The sequence below is a fragment of the Pongo abelii genome, chromosome 1, assembly GCF_028885655.2.
Source record: "Pongo abelii isolate AG06213 chromosome 1, NHGRI_mPonAbe1-v2.0_pri, whole genome shotgun sequence".
Taxonomy (NCBI): Eukaryota; Metazoa; Chordata; class Mammalia; order Primates; family Hominidae; genus Pongo; species Pongo abelii.
In genome coordinates, this window is record NC_071985.2 from 29,349,063 (window position 1) to 29,368,826 (window position 19,764).

Below are 19,764 nucleotides of genomic sequence, written 5' to 3' on the forward strand. Positions count from 1 at the left end.
CAACAAAAGCAAGACTCCATCTCAAAAAAAAAAAATACATAAATATATATATATATATATATATATATATCTTCCTTGGGATTTGGTTATTACCTCACATTACAAATTTTACACATAAGTTTTCATATATTGACTTTTAATCCTTAAATTCTTTATTATAATCTTTTTTTTTTTTTTTTTTTAAGAGACAAGGTCTCACATTGACACCCAAGGCTGGAGTACAGTGGCACAGTCCTACTGATAGCTTGTTGCAGCCTCAAGCTCTGGGCTCAAAGGACCCTCTTGGCTTAGCCTCCTGAGTAGTTAGGACTATAGGCAAGCACCATGACACCCAGCTAATGTTTTTATTTTGTGGAGATGGGGTTTCAGTATATTGCCCAGGCTGGTCTCGAACTCCTGGCTTCAAGTGATCCACCCACCTCAGACTCCCAAGGTGCTGAGATTACGGGTGTGAGTACAGGTATGAGCCACTACACTTTGCCTAGATCTTTCTTTATTATAGCCTTTAAGGAAAATTGTGTTGTAATTTCTTCCAAGTGAGAACATCGATAGGATATGATTTATCATTAACACTTTAACAATTTAAAATAGAGTGAGTTAAGTCACTCACTTATAAGTGATATATCTATCTAGGGTTGTTACCATAAGAAAAAGTGAGATATGTGAGTAAAAAACAACTTAGAAAAAAGTTGACGTGAGTTCATTATAAAGCATTCAATGTAATTGCTTTTAAAAAGTTAACATAAAAATCAGCCTGGGCAACATAGCAAGACCCCATCTGACATGGTGGGACATGCTTGTAGTCCTAGCTACTTGGGAAGCTGAAGTGGGATAATTGCTTGAGCCCAGGAGTTTGAGGCTGCAGTGACCTGTGATCCCACCACTGTACTCCAGCCTGGGCAACAGAGTGAAACCCTGTCTCTAAAATAAATAAATAAATAATATTAAAAAAAAAAAAAACTCATAAGAACAAATGAAATAAATCTCATTTCCTTTTTTGATAGATTTATGGGCCTGCTCATAGAGGAAATAGAAGATATCTTGATTTAAGCAAAACATTTGTTATAGTCTGTCATTTTCTATTTAAGAAAATATTCAAGCTATTTTTAGTTATGTAGACGACATCTCCCATCCTGAGCCACGGTTAGGTGTATTCATAACTGGATGAATAACATTATCCACAAATTTAAATTCATGAGTCATTTTCATCCTGGAAAAGGATCACTGTTGGCTGATCACAGGACTCTGCTCCTGACATTGTACTGTTCTCTTTAATCATTAAATAACGTACAGTTTTAAAAAATATGGAATGTGTTAGCTGAAGTGGAAGATGATACAGAAAGCATACTTATCAGATTTGTCAATAAGAGAAAGCTGAGCGGGCTAGTTAATGCATTTGATCACAGAATAAGTATTCAAAATAGTTGCAACCTCTGAGAAAAGTGGACCAAATCTAACAGGATATTATAACAGGAATAATATAAAGCGCTGTATTCATGTTCAAGTTATGTAAGATAAATCTGATTCAAATTTGTTTGAAAAAGAGATTTTAGTTGACCACAGACATGCTTGGTAATAACCAACAGAATAATACTGCTGCTTTCAGAGGGCTACTAATATTATTATTATTATTATTGTTATTAATTTTTTTTTTTTAAGAAGGAGTTTCACTCTTGTTGCCCAGGCTCGAGTGCAATGGTGTGATCTCGGCTCACTGCAGCCTCTGCCTCCCGGGTTCAAGTGATTCTCCTGCCTCAGCCTCCTGGGTAGCTGGGATTACAGGCATGCACCACCTCACCCAGCTAATTTTGTATTTTTTTTCTTTTTTTTTTTGAGATGGAGTCTCGCTCTGTCGCCCAGGCTGGAGTGCAGTGGCACAATGCTCACTACAAGCTCCGCCTCTCGGGTTCATGACGTTCTCCTGCCTCAGCCTCCTGAGTAGCTGGGACTACAGGCGCCTGCCACCACACCCGGGTAATTTTTTTGTATTTTTAGTAGAGACGGGGTTTCACCGTGTTAGCCAGGATGGTCTCGAACTCCTGACCTCGGGATCCGCCCGCCTCAGCCTCCCAAAGTGCTAGGATTACAGGCATGAGCCACCGCGCCCGGGCTAATTTTGTATTTTTAGTAGAGGCAGGGTTTCTCCATGTTGGTCAGGCTGGTCTCAAACTCCTGACCTTGTGATCCGCCCACCTCGGTCTCCCAAAGTGCTGGGATTACAGGCATGAGCCACTGCGCCCAGCCCCTAATCTCATTTTTTATGAAGTGTTTTCTATTATGAAAAGTAGGAAATGGAGAAAAATGCCAAAAAGTAAACAAAAATCATCCATCATGCCACCATTGCCAATATTTTGAATTATTTCCTTTCAGATCCTTTTCCTTAACATCACTTATTTTAAGTTGATCTTATGTTGAGATTATATTAGACATACAATTTTGAAACCCAGGCAGCTAAAAAGGAACAGAGATGTAATGCTAAGTCGGGAAAAAAGGTAATATTCTCATTGTCTTCTGTACTGCTCAGGCATTTCTAGTAGTTTATATCCTTCCGTTGATACCTTGTTTTTAAAAAACAGCAAAATCAGTTTATCACACAAGGTTCCAATGATGAGGTCTGGAACTATGTTGATAGAATAGGAAATATTTATCTTAGAGAGGAAAAGAGAATTGCTTTCCTCAGATAGTGGAATGGCTTTCAATGTGTCTTTTTTTTCTCTACAGCAGTGGTCTACAAACTTGATTGATATATAACTAATCTTCAAACTCAACAATTCTTTTGAGTAGGTTCATTCAAAAGGTACTTATAGAGCACCTACTATGTGCTAGACACAGTTCTTTAGGGAATAAAATCCTTTTGTAGAGCTTACATTCTAGCAGAATAGTACTTTGCATTGAGATATACAGCAAATCTCAGTGAGGCATAAAACAGTTTGCTTTTCATAATGACTCCTTATCTCATTGCAAAGTATTGTTAAAATTCTACTAAGATGAGGCCAGGTGCACTGGCTCACGCCTGTAATCCCAGCACTTTGGGAGGCCGAGGTGGGCGGATCACGAGGTCAGGAGTTTGAGACCAGCCTGGCCAATATGGTGAAACCCCATCTCTACTAAAAATACAAAAATTAGCCAGGCGTGGTGGGGGGCGCCTGCAGTCCCAGCTACTTGGGAGGCTGAGGCAGGAGAATTGCTTGAAGTGGAGAGGCAAAGGTTGCAGTGAGCTGAGATCGCGCCACTGCACTCCAGCCTGGGTGACAGAGTGAGACTCCGTCTCAAAACAAACAAACGAACAAATTCTACTAAAATGATATAATCTGTAAATCTACTTAACCAGGCATATATAAATTGCAATATATCATAAGGCTCTGAAAGCAGACTAACAAAGGAGGTTGTGGTTGTCACTTGCAAAACTTTTCTCTTTCACTAGCATGATTATCTGACATATTGATTGAGTGAGGGTGCCATAGGTGAGCTATATGTTAAATATTACAGCAGTTCATATTCGTGTTTTTTAGATTTTTAGAAACAGGATTTCTTAGGCCGGGCACGGTGGCTCATGCCTGTAATCTCAGCATTTTGGGAGGTCGAGGCGGGCGGATCACAAGATCAGGAGTTCAAGACCATCCTGGCCAACATGGTGAAACCTCGTCTCTACAAAGATACAAAAAATTAGCCGTGCATGGTGGCACGTGCCTGTAGTCCCAGCTACTCGGGAGGCTGAGGCAGGGGAATTGCTTGAACCCAGGAGGCAGAGTTTGCAGTGAGCCAAGATTGTGCCACTGTACTCCAGCCTGGCGACAGAGCAAGACTCCGTCTCAAAAAAAAACCAGATAGGATTTCTTACTCTATACCTGTGAATCAACTTGAAGACCTATTGAATTATTATGATTAGGATTAATGTGGAAGTTATAGAAAGAGCCAAGGAACACTTTTCTAATAACTATTAACTTTGCCTTGAAAAGTTATACATTTCCTATCTCTTAACCTATTTAAGCAAAAGGTTGATGTCTAGAGATAAGGAATTTCTAAACTAGGGAAGAAAATGTTCTAGATTATTTAAAAGCTCCTTTCCAAACTTTACCCACTATTAATCCTTTGAGAAAAACCAAGGCAAGAAACCAGTTAACTCATTTGGTGTTAAGTTCTATGACTCTAAAAACTGACAGTGTAATCTAAATTTTGTAGGCACTCATGCACAAGGAATCAGAGGACAACTTATTTTTCATTAGCTCTGCTAAAATTTGCATTCTTTATTATAGACCTGTGCAACAGACCTGCAGACCAAAGCTGACCGATTGGCACAGATGAGCATATGTTCTTCATTGGCCCGGAAATTCCCCAAACTCACAATTATAGGCGAAGAGGTAAGAGTCGTCACAGACATTTTTTTTTAAATCCCTGTTTACCAAATGGAGTTATAACTGACACTTTAATGATTTGTATACCACTATTATGATTTTAAGCATTGTATTTATTGTTTTAAATACAAAAATAATTATTGTATTCCTTGGACTTGGAAATATCTGATTTTAAGACATTTTGGTCTATTTCTAAGCCAGATGTCTTAATTATTGACCATAGAAGATGTGGTTACTGTTATACCCAGCATACAAACTGGAAGATGGGCAGAGATCTAGAACTTTGGAATAAAATGGGTTTTGTTGTCATCTGTGTGTTTTTAAAATTAGGCTTATTTGCATACTTATCCAAAGACTATAACACTTTGAAAGTGAGGGAATTAGGCCAGGCGCAGTGGCTCACGCCTGTAATCCCAGCACTTTGGGAGGCCGAGGCGGGCGGATCACGAGATCAGGAGTTCAAGACCAGCCTGACCAACATGGTGAAACTGAACCCTGTCTCTACTAAAAATACAAAAATTAGCCAGGCGTGGTGGTGAATGCCTGTAATCCCAGCTACTCAGGAGGCTGAGGAAGAACTGCTTGACCCCAGGATGGGGAGGTTGCAGTGAGCCGAGGTGGTGCCCCTGCACTCCAGCCTGGGCAACACAGCAAGACTCCGTCTCAAAAAAAAAAAGAAAGTGAGGGAATTGACATCTCATGTAATACAAGGGAATTATTTGCTGTCAGAGACACTTGTTTAAATGAGTGTATAATACTTACAAATTCTTTTCTTTTTAAACTCTGTTCAGTATAATGACATTGGAACCATTTAGTCAATTTTGATGAGCCACATATGGTTGTTTTTGCAAATTTTTAAGGTTTGCTTTAAAAGCTCTAAATATAAATGGTAAACCGGAAGAACTAGTGAAAACTGTGATGCTGCATTTCTTCTGTTAATGAGACAAAGCATACTCTGTAAACACTAAACGGCTTCAGTAACCATTAGGGTTATCTCTGCTTTAGGATCTGCCTTCTGAGGAAGTGGATCAAGAGCTGATTGAAGACAGTCAGTGGGAAGAAATACTGAAGCAACCATGCCCATCGCAGTACAGTGCTATTAAAGAAGAAGATGTATGACCCATATTTATACTCAACTCTCTATTAACCTGGGCTTTTTGCCATAGTAAAGGAAATAAAATTTGCCTGTAAGATGAAAAATTGGTAGTTATAAAATAGGGGCAACCAGAAACTTGATATCTTTCAGAGCCAACATGGAAGTATCAGGCAACCATATGGATTTAGAGTTCAATTTCTCATCCTATGGGTTTCCTTTCCACTCTAAAACCATTATTTAAAATACTTTTAGCGCCAGGCATGGTGGCTCACACCTGTAATCCCAGCACTTTGGGAGGCCAAGGTGGTTGGATTGCTTGAGTCTAGGAGTTCGAGACCAGACTGGGCAATATAGTGAAACTCTGTCTCAACAAAAAATACAAAAATTAGCCAGGTGTGGTGGTGCACACTTATAGTCTCAGCTACTTGGGAGGTTGAGGTGGGAGGATCACCTGAGCCCATGGAGGTTGAGGCTGCAACCAGCACCATCTCTTTTTTTTTTTTTGAGACGGAGTCTCGCTCTGTCACCAGGCTGGAGTGCAGGGCCGTGATCTTGGCTCACCACAACCTCCACCTCCTGGGTTCAAGCGATTCTCCTGCCTCAGCCTCCCAAGTAGCTGGGACTACAGGCGCACACCACCATGCCCAGCTAATTTTTTTGTATTTTTAGTAGAGATGAGGTTTCACCATGTTGGCCAGAGTGGTCTTGATTTCTTGACCTCGTGATCCGCCTACCTCAGCCTCCCAAAGTGCTGGGATTACAGGCTTGAGCCACCTCACCTGGCCCCAGCACCATCTCTTAAGGAGATTATTTTTTCCTCAGTTGAATGGCCTTGGCACACTTGTGAAAAATCAGCAGGCCATAGATGTATTGGTTTCACGCTGGTCGCGGTGGCTAACGCCTGTAATCCCAGTGCTTTGGGAGGCCGAGGCAGGCAGATCACCTGAGGTCGAGAGTTTAAGACCAGCCTGACCAACATAGAGAAACTCCATCTCTACTAAAAATACAAAATTAGCTGGGCGTGGTGGCGCATGCCTTTAATCCCAGTTACTCAGGAGGCTGAGGCAGGAGGATCGCTCGAACCTGCGAGGCGGAGATTGCAGTGAGACGAGATTGAGCCATTGCACTCCAGTCTGGGCAACAAGAGCAAAACTTCATCTCAAAAAAAAAAAAAGAAAAGAAATAGATGTATGGGTTTCATTATGGACTCTCAGTTATATTCCATTGGTCTATATGTCTATCCTTATGCCAGTACCACACTTTCTTGCTTTGTATTAAGTTTTGCAGTTGGGAAGTGTAAGTTGTCGTACTTTGTTCCTACCTTGTACAGTTTTACACGTACCCTCCAGCCTGAACAGCATAGTGAGACCCTATCTCATTAAATAAATAAATACTTTTAGGAAGAAAATCTAATTTGTTATTTAGTAGATATTTAGTAGATCTGATAGTAAAACATTCATTGGTAATTGGGGATAGAAGGCTATGAAACAGGTTGCTACCTTATATTTTTAGAAGACCATAAATATCATCCTGCTTGCTTTTTATAGTTGCTTAAGTTAAATCTGTGACTTCAGATAGCCACCATAACGTCTTTAGTTTTCTAATTTTTAATTATTTAATACATATTCATTGGAGACTTACTATGAGTAAGACACTTTGCTCTGTGGTATGGAGGAAACAAAGAAAATGAGACATGGTGGGGCCGGGCGTGGTGGCTCACGCCTGTAATCCCAGCACTTTGGGAGGCCAAGGCAGGTGGATCATGAGGTCAGGAGATCGAGACCATCCTGGCTAACACGGAGAAACCCCATCTCCACTAAAAATACAAAAAATTAGCCGGGCGTGGTGGCAGGTGCCTGTAGTCCCAGCTACTAGGGAGGCTGAGGCAGGAGAATGGCGTGAACCCGGGAGGTGGAGGTTGCAGTGACCCGAGATCACACCACTGCACTCCAGCCTGGGCAACAGAGCTAGACTCTGTCTCAAAAAAAAAAAAGAAAAGAAAATGAGACGTGGTGTCTGTCCTCCATCAGAAACACTCCCTTACTCAGAAATTCACATAATGTTGTCATTGTAGTGGTTAAAGGCAGCATATCCTGAATCATACTAAATGTCCTAAACAGAAGGAATTTTCCTTTTAAATCTGCTGCCAGTTTTATTATTCATTTTTCTTTGGATTGTATGGACTGTGTCCTTAAGATAATTCGACTGTTGTTTTTTTAAAATCAGCACTTATGTATAATAATGAGTAGCAACTATACATGTTCAAAACATTTTTTATGCCACTTTACAAGTTTTCCCTGTACCATGATCTAGAGATCAGTATATTCATTGTGCTTAGTGTTCAAGTGACAACAAACTTCTATCAGTTAAGTATTTCATGTTGAAAATCCTTTTTTTTTTTTTTATACGGAGTTTCACTCTTGTTGTCCGGGCTGGAGTGCAATGGCACGATCTGGGCTCACTGCTACCTCCGCCTCCTGAGTTCAAGTGATTCTCCTGCCTCAGCCTACTGAGTAGCTGGGATTACAGCCACCTGCCACCACGCCCGGCTAATTTTTGTATTTTTAGTAGAGATGGGGTTTCACCACTTTGGCCAGGCTAGTCTCGAACTCCTGACCTCAGGTGGTCCACCCGCCTCGGCCTCCCAAAGTGCTGGGATTACAGGTGTGAGCCACCGTGCCTGGCGTGAAAATTCTTAAATCAGACTTTTCTCTTATTCAAATGGACTTTTTCCATGATTACAAAAGAATAAGGTTTTTGTACTATCTCAAAACAGATGACATTAACTTAAGCCATCCGTAATATAATTTCAAACAGGAAAAAAAGAGTAGTTTTAATCTATTTAAATCTGTTTTTAGAATTTTGTATGCTTGATTTAGATATTTTCCTTCTCTCTTTTTAATTTTAGCTCGTGGTCTGGGTTGATCCTCTGGATGGAACCAAGGAATATACCGAAGGTTGATATCTCTTTTGTATTCATATTTGACAGCAGTGGGACAAGGATATGATGTTAGTTGTAAATATTTGATATTTTGTATGTTGTATGGAAAGCTACTATCATGTGTTATGTTTTCCCCTAAAGCTATATTTGTGCTCATGGTTATCATATGTCGTTGATTGTCAAGACAGGAGAAGAAAATTCATCTCCTTCAAATACCACCCCCCACATACTCTACCAGCCCCACACTTCTAATGTCTCCCAGATGAGAATAACATATTAAACCAGTGTTACCAAAATGACTATAGTGAACCCCAGCTTTATTGGGGTATAAAAACGATAACGAGTACAACTGTGTAGCTCTTGCTCTGCCACCACCACCATCCCATGCCCTCCCCATTCATTCTCCCCTAATCTGTGAACTGCTTTCACATTTCATAGCCTCACCTTCTAAAGATGGGTTTTAAAACACAGTACAATATTTCTCCTTATCTAAGATGAGAACAATTAGAGAGCAAAAAATTAAAATAAAATTGGCCATATAAATGTAGGAATGAACAAGCTCAGAGCCAGAGTTTTAGGTTTTGTCTTTTTTTTTTAAGACAGTCTTGCTCATTGCCCAGGCTAGAGTGCAGTGGCACCATCTCAGCTCACTGCAACCTCTGCCTCCCAGGTTCAAGCTATTCTCCTGCCTCACCTCTCAAGTAGCTGGGATTACAGGCACCTGCCACCACGCCCAGCTAATTTTTGTATTTTTAGGAGAGATGGGGTTTCACCATGTTGGTCAGGCTGGTCTTGAACTCCTGACCTCAGGTCATCCACTTGCCTGGGCCTCCCAAAGTGCTTGGATTACAGGTGTGAGCCACCACACCTGGCAAGTTTTAGGTTTTAAGCTTAGAGTTTTATTTTTAAAATTAAGATCTAGGCCGGGCGTGGTGGCTCATGCCTGTAATCCCAGCACTTTGGGAGGCTGAGGTGGGCAGATAATTAGGTCAGAAGTTCGAGACCAGCCTGGCCAACATGGTGAAACCCTTTCTCTCCTAAAAATACAAAAATTAGCTGGGCCTGGTGGTGCACGTCTGTAATCCCAGCTACTTGTGGGGCTGAGGCAGGAGAATTGCTTGAACCCGGAAGACAGAGGTTGCAGTGAGCTGAGATCACGCCACTGCACTCCAGCCTGGGAGACAGAGCAAGACTCTGTTTCAAAAAAAGAAAATAATAATAATAATGATGATGATGATAATAATAATAAAATTAAATTAAGATCTACATAAATTTTCTTGTATTGCCTCTCAGGACATGGCTTAAAAAATTCATCATAATTACTAGAAAAAAACTATTTTACTGTTCTTGAATGAGACATCTCTATAATGGGTGAATCATAGTGTGTGTGTACATGTGTATGTATGTGTGTGTGCTGAAAACATCTGTAGAACCCATTGCGAAATAAGGAAGCTCTAGATAACTTTAATGTGTATAAAAGCACCTAGAAAGCTTATTTAGGTCTTGTCCCCCACTCCTAGATTTTGATTCACTAGTTCTGGGAAGGAGCCTGAGAAGATCTGTATTATAAAAAGTACACCAGTTAATTCTAATGCTGCTTGATAGTCCTTGGGCCTCCCTTTGAGAAACTCTGCTTTAAAGGCTTGAAATACAAGTCTAGAGTGTAATCCAGGAATATAAAGTGATTCGGCAGGTAAGGATGAGTTGGATGATGGTGGAAGAGGCATAGAGGAATATGATGATGGCTATAGAGTTATGGCTGCTTTATTTAGTTGGTTTACACATTGTACTAATGAGACCATGATTGCCAATTCAATTAAGTGGCCATAGATCCTATTGCTGTTTCTGGCCAGCTCGCTTATCATTTATGCCTTTTGCTATAAATAGGATTGATCACGGATGAATCATTGCAAATTCTATACCTTAACTGCAAAACTAACTTGGAGCAATTGATGTAGTAATGATGAGTCATAATATGAGCAAGTTATATAACTGATATTTATTTCTTCTTTGCAGGTCTTCTTGACAATGTAACAGTTCTTATTGGAATTGCTTATGAAGGAAAAGCCATAGCAGGAGTTATTAACCAGCCATATTACAACTATGAGGTATTACTATAAATGATACAAAGTAATTTCATTAGGTAAATAATTATAGTGTTATCTGATTCTTTATGTTACCTAAGCGAGTGGTTTTTAGCTTGGTTGCATATGCAATCATCTGGGGAACTTTTCATTTTTTAAATTTTATTTATTTATTTATTTATTTTTAACTTTTTTTTTAGCTATGCTATTAACTGATGAGAAACTTTTAAAAATATGGATTCCCAGGCCATACCCCAGACCTACTGAATCAAAATCGCTGGGGGCATTGGTACTGGGTATGCATATATATACATGTGTATGTACACAGACACACTAAGTGCATTATATATTTTTTAATTTGTTCCTTATGATTCAAATATAAATGTTAAGAGAATTACTGATAGGGTTCTTGATTAGCTTGGGCATCAAGACACCTGATTTATGATTGGTTCCTGAAGCACATTCAAGAAATGAACCATTTCAACCAAGAAAAGATGCTAGGCATGTTGTTTTCCAGGTAACGCTGTGTAGCGCCTAAGTTACAGTCAGTGTTGGTAACAGAACTTATTATGCTCTTGCATTCTTTTTTCTTGTCTCTTCTAATCTGCTTTGATTTTCTATTATACATCAGATAAATTGCCTTCCATAGAAGCAAGGGACCAGTGTAATTTCAAAGCAAGAATGTACCATTAAATTGCATTAAATTTTATAGGAAATTGTTGAGATAAAGTAGTTAAGGTATTTATATTAATGTGACCTTGATAGAACTTTAGAGAAACAAAGTAATCAGAGTGGGCAATATTACTTCTGAATTTCCACTCTGAGTTAAAAGCAAGGTTAAGCTTTATTTCTAATATAAATTTGTTTTTTCCTGCTCTTCGTATGATTATAAATTTTATTAAGAATCATGTGTTTCTTAGGATTTACCAAAATAGTTATATGTTATTGAGGAAGTCTCTGGGGTTAAATTGCTTGTGTCTATTAATTCTTTAAATATGATTTTAATGTTGATACTGTTATATACAGACACAAGTTTGTGGTTTTTATGTAAACTTTAAGTTAATACTATTACTTTCAAAAGGGGCATTTAATTCATATAAAGCATTGTAATGCATGGTACCTTTCATCAAGAAAAAATCTAAGTGCTTAGGAGTTAATAATTTTCACCACTTCTTTCTGAGATTAGAAAAATTGTATTCATTTTCCACAGAACAATGAAAAGCAGCAGTTAAGGGAACACAGGAATGAAGCAAAGGTGAGAAAAATAGCTAGGGTTTTGGCTCCACTAGTAGGTAGAAAAGAGGTAGGCAACTTGTGGTACCCCAGGTGGTCATTGTGCATCCCACATACCAGTTCCTTTTCTCCAGTTCTGCTTCTCTTCATTACTTCTCTCTGTACCACTTCCCCTCTGGACACTCTGTTTATGCTTTCTTTTGCTTCTCTTGCTTGTGCCTTAAAATTCATTACCACAAATGGAAGTAGAAAAGTTGCTCAGCTGTGTTGATGGTATTCAGGCTAAAGATTCAATTTTAAATAATAATCATCATCACCATAATAGCTAAAATTTATTAAGAGTTTACTGTATGCTGCCAGGTTCAAGGGTTTCAAATATATCCTTTCATTGAATACTCACCACAGCCCTTTAAATAAACTATTATCTCCATTTTAAAGAGGAAACTGAGGCAATTAACTTTCCTGTGGTCACCCAGTTGGTAAATGGCAGAACTGGGATTCAAACTCAAATCCAAACCTTGCTACTGTATTACTTTATATTGCCCCCCTGAGCCAGAGAAAAGACTTAGCAATTCAAACTTTATTATTGCTTCCAACATATACTGAAACTAGTAGAAACTTAAAGGAAATAACATGAAGAAACTCAGTCTATCTTCATACTGAAGCCAGTTTCTTAACCATTGAAGCTTAATTGTCAGAAAATTTTCGCCTTTGTTACCCCTCCCAAAATTAGTGTGGAGCCTTTGAAAGAGAGAGACAATGCGAGAGCCTGAGAGTCAGGAGCACAGAAGAAGGCAAGCCGGCTGCATCATGAGATTGCATTTACCACACCAAGACACTAGAGTCCTTGATCCCATCCTTTTTGCCTAGATGTTCATTTACAGAGGGAATATGACCTTGTAGGGCCTTAAATATTCGTGTCCACTGTTTTCTTTCCTTTATTTTTTTCCAGAATAACTGGAGAGCTGCATTAATAAATAGGTTTCTTGGCCGGTCGTGGTGGCTCATGCCTGAAATCCCAGCACTTTGGGAGGCCACGGCAGGTGGATCACAAGGTCAGGAGTTCGAGACCAGCCTGACCAACATGGTGAAACCCCTGTCTCTACTAAAAAATTACAAAAATTAGCAGAACATGGTGGCACGCACCTGTAATCCCAGCTACTCAGGAGGTTGAGGCAAGAGAATTGCTTGAACCCAGGAGGCGGAGTTTGCAGTGAGCCGAGATCGCACCACTGCACTCCAGCCTGGGCGACACAGTAAGACTCTGTCTCAAAAAAATGAAAATAAAAAAATAAATAGCTTCCTTAGATTCCAAGCCTCTCCTGTAGTGTAAACTCAGGTGGGAACAGAGGAAGCACATTAACATATGCCGAGCACCCAGTACCTGTTCTTTGGCTCCTTTGCTGCCCCATTTGCCATCAGACTCTTCTGGGATTGCCCTACCAATGGAGAGCTGTCTCACCTAGGACCACACCTCTTCCCAATGCAGTCCATTTCCAGTGACTGATTATTGCAGGAGTTTCAAGACCTGACATCTCATCCCAATTTGGGACTACCCTGAAAGGCTATTGTAGCTCCAGATTCCCCGCATAGGAACAGCTCCCTGTAGAGTCAGCTCTTGTTGTACCTGCATCACAGCTTATTTCTTCCCTCTGCCCACACCCTCCTCCTCCTTCCACAGGTGTTGATACCAAGCGCACTTCCTAACAAACATACCACCTGCCTCAGTCTGCTTCCCAGGGAACCCAACCTGCAACCTAAGTATATTTCACAATAACAACACCCAGGGTACTGCTCTAGGACAAATAAGATGATGTGTGTGAAAACATTTTGACAGGTAAACTTAGGCAGTCTAATATAGTGTTTAAGAATATCATCTTTGAAGACAGATGAGCCAATCTTTGGTTAGGAACTTCTTAGAGCCTTTAGTCAGGTTACTTAATGATTCCACCTTTCATTTTTCTCATCTTTAAGGATGAGAATACCTACTTCATGGGTGTGCTTTGAGGATTGAAAGAGAGATAATACATGTAAAGCACTTAGAATGGTGCCTGGTACATGTTTGGTGTTCAGTACAATATGTATATCTCTATAATATATGTCTACTATATTAATATAATTGTATTTTGATGACTTTGCATCAATCATTTTATGTATCAGTTTTAATTTCCATGAAATACAGATTTTTTTTCTATATCAAGTGTATAGTTATAACAATGTGGTTGAAACTGAGTTCTGCAAAGGAAAATATAGATTCTAAGATTGCATTATCATTGTCATTTTGCTACTACAATTGTCAGCAAAATCTTAACTCTCATCCCATTATCCATGGCTACTCTTCAATATTGTATTGGCTTATTCAGTTGCCCTATCTCCATAGCAGCCAAATACATTGTCATCATTACCTATTCCTGTAGCAACATGATTTTTAATATTTCTTGGATAATGAAAAGTAGTTATCAATACATGGTATTTCATTTCCTGGGGATCTTAGTACCTTCTGAAAATGGCCATTTTCAAATACAACAAAGAGATCATTAGATAATTCAGAGAAACAGTAATCAGTTCATGATGTTTCCGCACATTATAAACAGAAATCAGTTTATAAGGATTCCAGGGAATAACCAAAAGTTCTTTGAAACTGTTAACCAGAACAGTAATGAGAATAATCAGCAGATTCTTTCAGGAAAAGTTCTTTGTCAGTGATATTGTTCTTGTACTTTATAACGTTATCATGTTTTTTGAGACGGAGTCTTGGTCTGTCACCCAGACTGGAGTGCAGTGGCGCGATCTTGGCTCACTGCAACCTCCGCCTCCCAGGTTCACGCCATTCTCCTACCTCAGCCTCCCAAGTAGCTGGGATTACAGGCAGCCACCATCACGCCCGGCTAATTTTTTTGTATTTTTAGTAGAGACGGGGTTTCACCGTGTTAGCCAGGATGGTTTAGATCTCCTGACCTCGTGATCCGCCCGCCTCGGCCTCCCAAAGTGCTGGGATTACAGGTGTGAGCCACCGTGCCTGGCTATCATGTTTTTATTTTTTAAATCATGATGCTAATATAACTGAATATTCTATTTATGGGCTAACCTTCTTCTCCAAATAACCACAAGTCTTGTTGTTTCACTCGTTTACACAGGCAGGACCAGATGCTGTGTTGGGGAGGACAATCTGGGGAGTTTTAGGTTTAGGCGCCTTTGGGTTTCAGCTGAAAGAAGTCCCTGCTGGGAAACACATTATCACAACTACTCGATCCCATAGCAACAAGTTGGTTACTGACTGCGTTGCTGCTATGAACCCCGATGCTGTGCTGCGAGTAGGAGGAGCAGGAAATAAGGTATGAAAAATGTCTGTCATCTGCTCTGAAATGCAAGTGAATCATTGAAATACTCAACTTTTAAAAACACGAAATAAGAGTTTAAAGAGATGGGAGTAAAGACCATAATTTGTACATTTCAGCAGTATTTAAATTTTAAAAATAAATTTAAGAGTCAAGGTTTTTTTTTTGTTTTATCTGAGAGTTCAGTGTTAATGAAAGTCATCAGGATGACTCCATGCTTCTTGCCAAAGACCTTATTTTCCCAAGGACCCTCTTAGATTATTTCCTAGACCTTCTACAGACTCTTAAGATCTGGCCTGCCTGCCCGCTTCCTATCTATTTCCCCCATTCTTTCATCCAGGTGTCCAACCTGCTGAGAGAATTATGAAACGGGACACAATTTGATCTACATCCCTAGCCCTGATCTCTTCTCATCTGATTGTCCCCTAGATATCATTATGATGACATCCCTCAGGTATCTCAAATTCAGCATGTCCAATTTGAGTTCATCCTCTTTCTACCCACCTCTGGATGTGTTTCTCTCCCTGTTTTACTGTCCTGCTAATGGCACCACCATTTTTCTAACTGATCCAGCCAAACACCTGAAAGTCATCCTAGACTCCTTCCTTCCTCACATCCTATCACTCTGGTCCTACTTATGTATCTTCTGAATAGTTTTTTTTTTTTTTTTTTTTTTTTTTGAGACGGAGTCTTGCTCTGTTGCCCAGGCTGGAGTGCAATGGCACAATCTCGGCTCACTGCAACCTCTACCTCCTGGGTTCAAGCGATTCTCCTGCCTCAGCTTCCTGAGTAGCTGGGATTACAGGCGCCTGCCACCATGCCTGGCTAATTTTTGTATTTCTAGTAGAGTCTGAGTTTTATAATAATAATTATTTTACACTATAACCAAAAAAAGTCAATTGACTAATGTAAGTTTGATAGCAGGTTACCATTTAGAGTCATGCAAGTTCTAGCAGTGATCTCAGTTGTGTATCAGTATTAGAGGAATTGTTAGGATGACTCTATAAAAGTTTGTATTTTGTGGCGCTGCAAGCTGTTCTTTGTGGGGAAAAATCTGCATCTGTAAATCATCTCTATTAACATAGCTAGCTCTTTTTCTTTCAGACCCTCCAAATCCTAAAGAGATTAACTAAAATCTGATTAGGAAACATTTGTCACCTATTGTATCTAAGGACAGCCACTATAAGACTTCAGAGGAATTTTGGTCTCAACAGTCTTTATCTTAATCTGAACATTCCCTTTCTATAGATCCCAGGTCTTTAGACAAACCCAATCAATTGTCAATCAGAAAATACTTAAATTCACCTATATCCTGGAAGCCTCCCCGCCCCCACCGCTTTGAGTTGTTCCGCCTTTCTGGACCAAATCAATGTATTTCTTAAATGTATTCGATTAATGTCTCATGCCTCTCTAAAATGTATACAACCAAGCTGCTCCCCACTGCTTTGGGCACATGTTCTCAGGACTTCCTGAGGGCTGTGTCATGGGCCATGGTCACTCATATTGGGCTTAGAATAAATCTCTTCAAATATTTTTTTAAAAAAAAGTTTGTATTTTGGTAGTGAAATGGCAATACGTGTAATCCTAAGACTTATGAAAGTATTTGTTAGACTAGTCACATTGCACATCTGTTAGGATCTATTACAATTTATACATTATGGTACTGCTTGATACTTCTCTGTCCTTTATTTAATAATGGTCAGGGTTTTTTTTTGAAGGGGGTGCTGTTTGTTTGTTTGAGACAGAGTCTCGCTCTGTCGCCCAGTCTGGAGTGAAGTGGTGCAGTCTTGGCTCACTACAACCTCCACCTCCCAGGTTCAAGTGATTCTTGTGCCTCAGCCTCCCAAGTAGCTAGGATTACAGGCATGCACCACAACACCCAGCTAATTTTTTGTATTTTTAGTAGAGATGGGTTTTGCTATGTTGGCCAGGCTGGTCTCAAACTCCTGGCTGCAAGTGATCCACCTGTCTCAGCCTCCCAAAGTGCTGGGATTACAGGAGTGAGCCACCACGCGCAGCCCTCTAATAAATGGTCAATTTTTTAGATGTTGAAAAAACCTTGAATTAATTCTGCTGTAAATGTATATTGCTTTTACACTAAAAAATAAAAACAACATGAATAAAAGCAACATGTTACTTTATGTAACTTGGAATATGGAGACAGTTCAGATATCCTCTTTGCAGCTTTTTTGACCATTATTTTTTCTTCATATCACTATATTATTATGCATTTATTCTATGTATTTCTTCATAATACTGGTATAATTTAAACCTGCTAAAAGCTTTAACTGAGTTAATTTTAACAGAGGAACTGATTACATATCCTTGATAGAAACAAGCAGTTTTTCTTATCTGTACCTCAATCTTTTCATGACTTTCAATTATTCTTTCTATTATCAAAGGATAATTCTTATTTTTACCCTTACAGATTATTCAGCTGATTGAAGGCAAAGCCTCTGCTTATGTATTTGCAAGTCCTGGTTGTAAGAAGTGGGATACTTGTGCTCCAGAAGTTATTTTACATGCTGTGGGAGGTTAGTCTGTTTTATTTTAGGAAATTCATAGTTTTTCTACAATTATATCATGCTAAGATATAATATCTCAGTAATATTATTTTACTTAGACTGTTACGATATAAAAGCTAGAAGGAAGCTTAGAGATGATCCAGTCCAAACCCCTCATATGATAGATGGATGAGACAGTAGATTTTCAGCAAGTTTTACTTTAGTTATAGTCTCTTTTTTTGAACTTTGATCTGCATACAGTTAATTTAATTTAGCCCTTGTTTGTAGCCTTTTTTTTTGACACAGGGTCTCTGTTGTCCAGGCTGGAATGCAGTGGCGCAATCATGGCTCACTGCAGCCTTGAACTCCTGGGCTTGTAGTGGAACCGAGGTTGTAGTAACTGAGATTGTGCCACTGCACTCCAGCCTGGGCAAGACTCCATCTCAAAAAAAAAAAAAAAAATAGAAAAGAAAATGCTAAATAAAATTAATTTTAATCAGAGAAAAAATAATTTTATATCCTTTAGTTAGTTAAAATTGTTCTGTAGTCTTAAATTTCAAGTGAATTAAAACTTAACCTTTCTGGACACTCATTATTTTTTCCAGAATTTATTGGCTACTATTGGATAAGGAAGCAAAAGGCACTTAAAAATAACTAGAAAAACCACAATCCAATTAGCCACTAACTTGATTGATTGATTAATTGATTGATTGATGTTTTTCTATAGGCAAGTTAACCGATATCCATGGGAATGTTCTTCAGTACCACAAGGATGTGAAGCATATGAACTCTGCAGGAGTCCTGGCCACACTGAGGAATTATGACTACTATGCAAGCCGAGTTCCAGAATCTATTAAAAATGCACTTGTTCCTTAAAGGAAAGTTTCATCTGGCCGGGCGCGGTGGCTCACGCCTGTAATCCCAGCACTTTGGGAAGCCAAGGCAGGTGGATCACTTGAGCTCAGGAGTTTGAGACCAGCCTGGGCAATATCGTGAGACCCCATCTCTACAAAAATACAAATTAACTGGGCATTCTGTCATGCGCCTGTCATCCCAGCTACTTGAGAGGCTGAAGCAGAAGAATCTCTTGAGCCCGGGATGCGGAGGTTGCAGTGAGCTGAGATCGTGCCACTGCACTCCAGCCTGAGTGACAGGAGTTAAGCCCTGTCTCAGAAAAAAAAAACAAAAAACGAAAAAAAAAAACACCCAAAAAGTACTGAAAGTTTCATTTACTTAGCTAGGAGAAAGACTTGATTCTCAAAATAATACATTTTAAAACTAATTGGGTAGATTTAGAGTTCCACCTTTATTCATTGTTGAGCAGTGATTTATATTTAGTTATTATATTTAGGAATAGAAAATAGAATTAAATAATTTAACTTGATTAATCAACCAGACCAATTTTGACATCTAGAGAACTTATAAACTCAATATGTTATATTTGTTTTCCTGTATTTAGGTGGAGAAATGGGAAAAAGCTTTAGTTCCAATTGACAATTCAGGTCAATGTTCAATCAACATTCCTATCTTTTACACCAGATTTCTCTTTTTTTTTCCTGAGACGGAGTCTCGCTCTGTAGCCTAGGCTAGAATGTAGTGGCGTGATCTTGGCTCACTGAAAGCTCTGCCGCCCAGGTTCATGCCATTCTCCTGCCTCAGCCTCCCACGTAGCTGGGACTGCAGACACCCACCACCACGCCCAGCTAATTTTTTGTATTTTTAGTAGAGACGGGGTTTCACCGTGTTAGCCAGGATGGTCTTGATCTCCTGACATCGTGATCTGTCTGCCTCGGCCTCCCAAAGTGCTGAGATTACAGACGTGAGCCACCGCACCTGGCCTAAACCAGATTTCTTTAGGGCACAATTGTTTCTGGAATCTCACTCTTGTTTTTCACAGTAATTTTAAAAATGTTTCTACTCCAGTTAAGAATACGTATGATGTTATTATATATGCTGATGAAACAGATTTATGAGAAAAGTTTTTTTTTAAATAAATTATTTAATCCTAGCTCTTTGTTATTCACCAGCTTTTTAAAAAAGCGTTTGAAAATTATACATTCTCGACTTTGGGGATTAGTTTATTCTTGTGGCATCATTATAAGGCTTAATTGTAGAAAGCTAAGTACTTGCTTCTGTTCCTTCCAATGAGAGATTATAACATAAACTATCAAAATTATTCTGCTAATATACCTAGATTTTTATTTTTAGGTCTC

The 19,764-nt window shown here is 39.3% G+C and overlaps 1 protein-coding gene across 7 annotated transcripts in view; it reads left to right on the plus strand.

The window, feature by feature from the left end:
• Positions 1-19,559, plus strand: part of BPNT1 (3'(2'), 5'-bisphosphate nucleotidase 1) — a 30,643-nt gene extending 11,084 nt beyond the window's left edge. For 3 of the 7 annotated variants that reach the window (XM_054520251.2, XM_054520254.2, XM_054520268.2), the window contains 8 exons: positions 4,257-4,361; positions 5,361-5,468; positions 8,360-8,408; positions 10,409-10,500; positions 11,687-11,731; positions 14,847-15,044; positions 17,476-17,581; positions 18,279-19,559. In XM_054520251.2, coding sequence (XP_054376226.1) covers positions 4,257-4,361; positions 5,361-5,468; positions 8,360-8,408; positions 10,409-10,500; positions 11,687-11,731; positions 14,847-15,044; positions 17,476-17,581; positions 18,279-18,427 — 852 coding nt within the window. In that variant the 3' untranslated portion in view covers positions 18,428-19,559. The remainder of the gene's footprint in view (positions 1-4,256; positions 4,362-5,360; positions 5,469-8,359; positions 8,409-10,408; positions 10,501-11,686; positions 11,732-14,846; positions 15,045-17,475; positions 17,582-18,278) is intronic. The other 4 variants (XM_024236949.3, XM_063725143.1, XM_054520263.2 and 1 more) reach the window with 3 other exon arrangements.
• Positions 19,560-19,764: the final 205 nt, after the last annotated feature.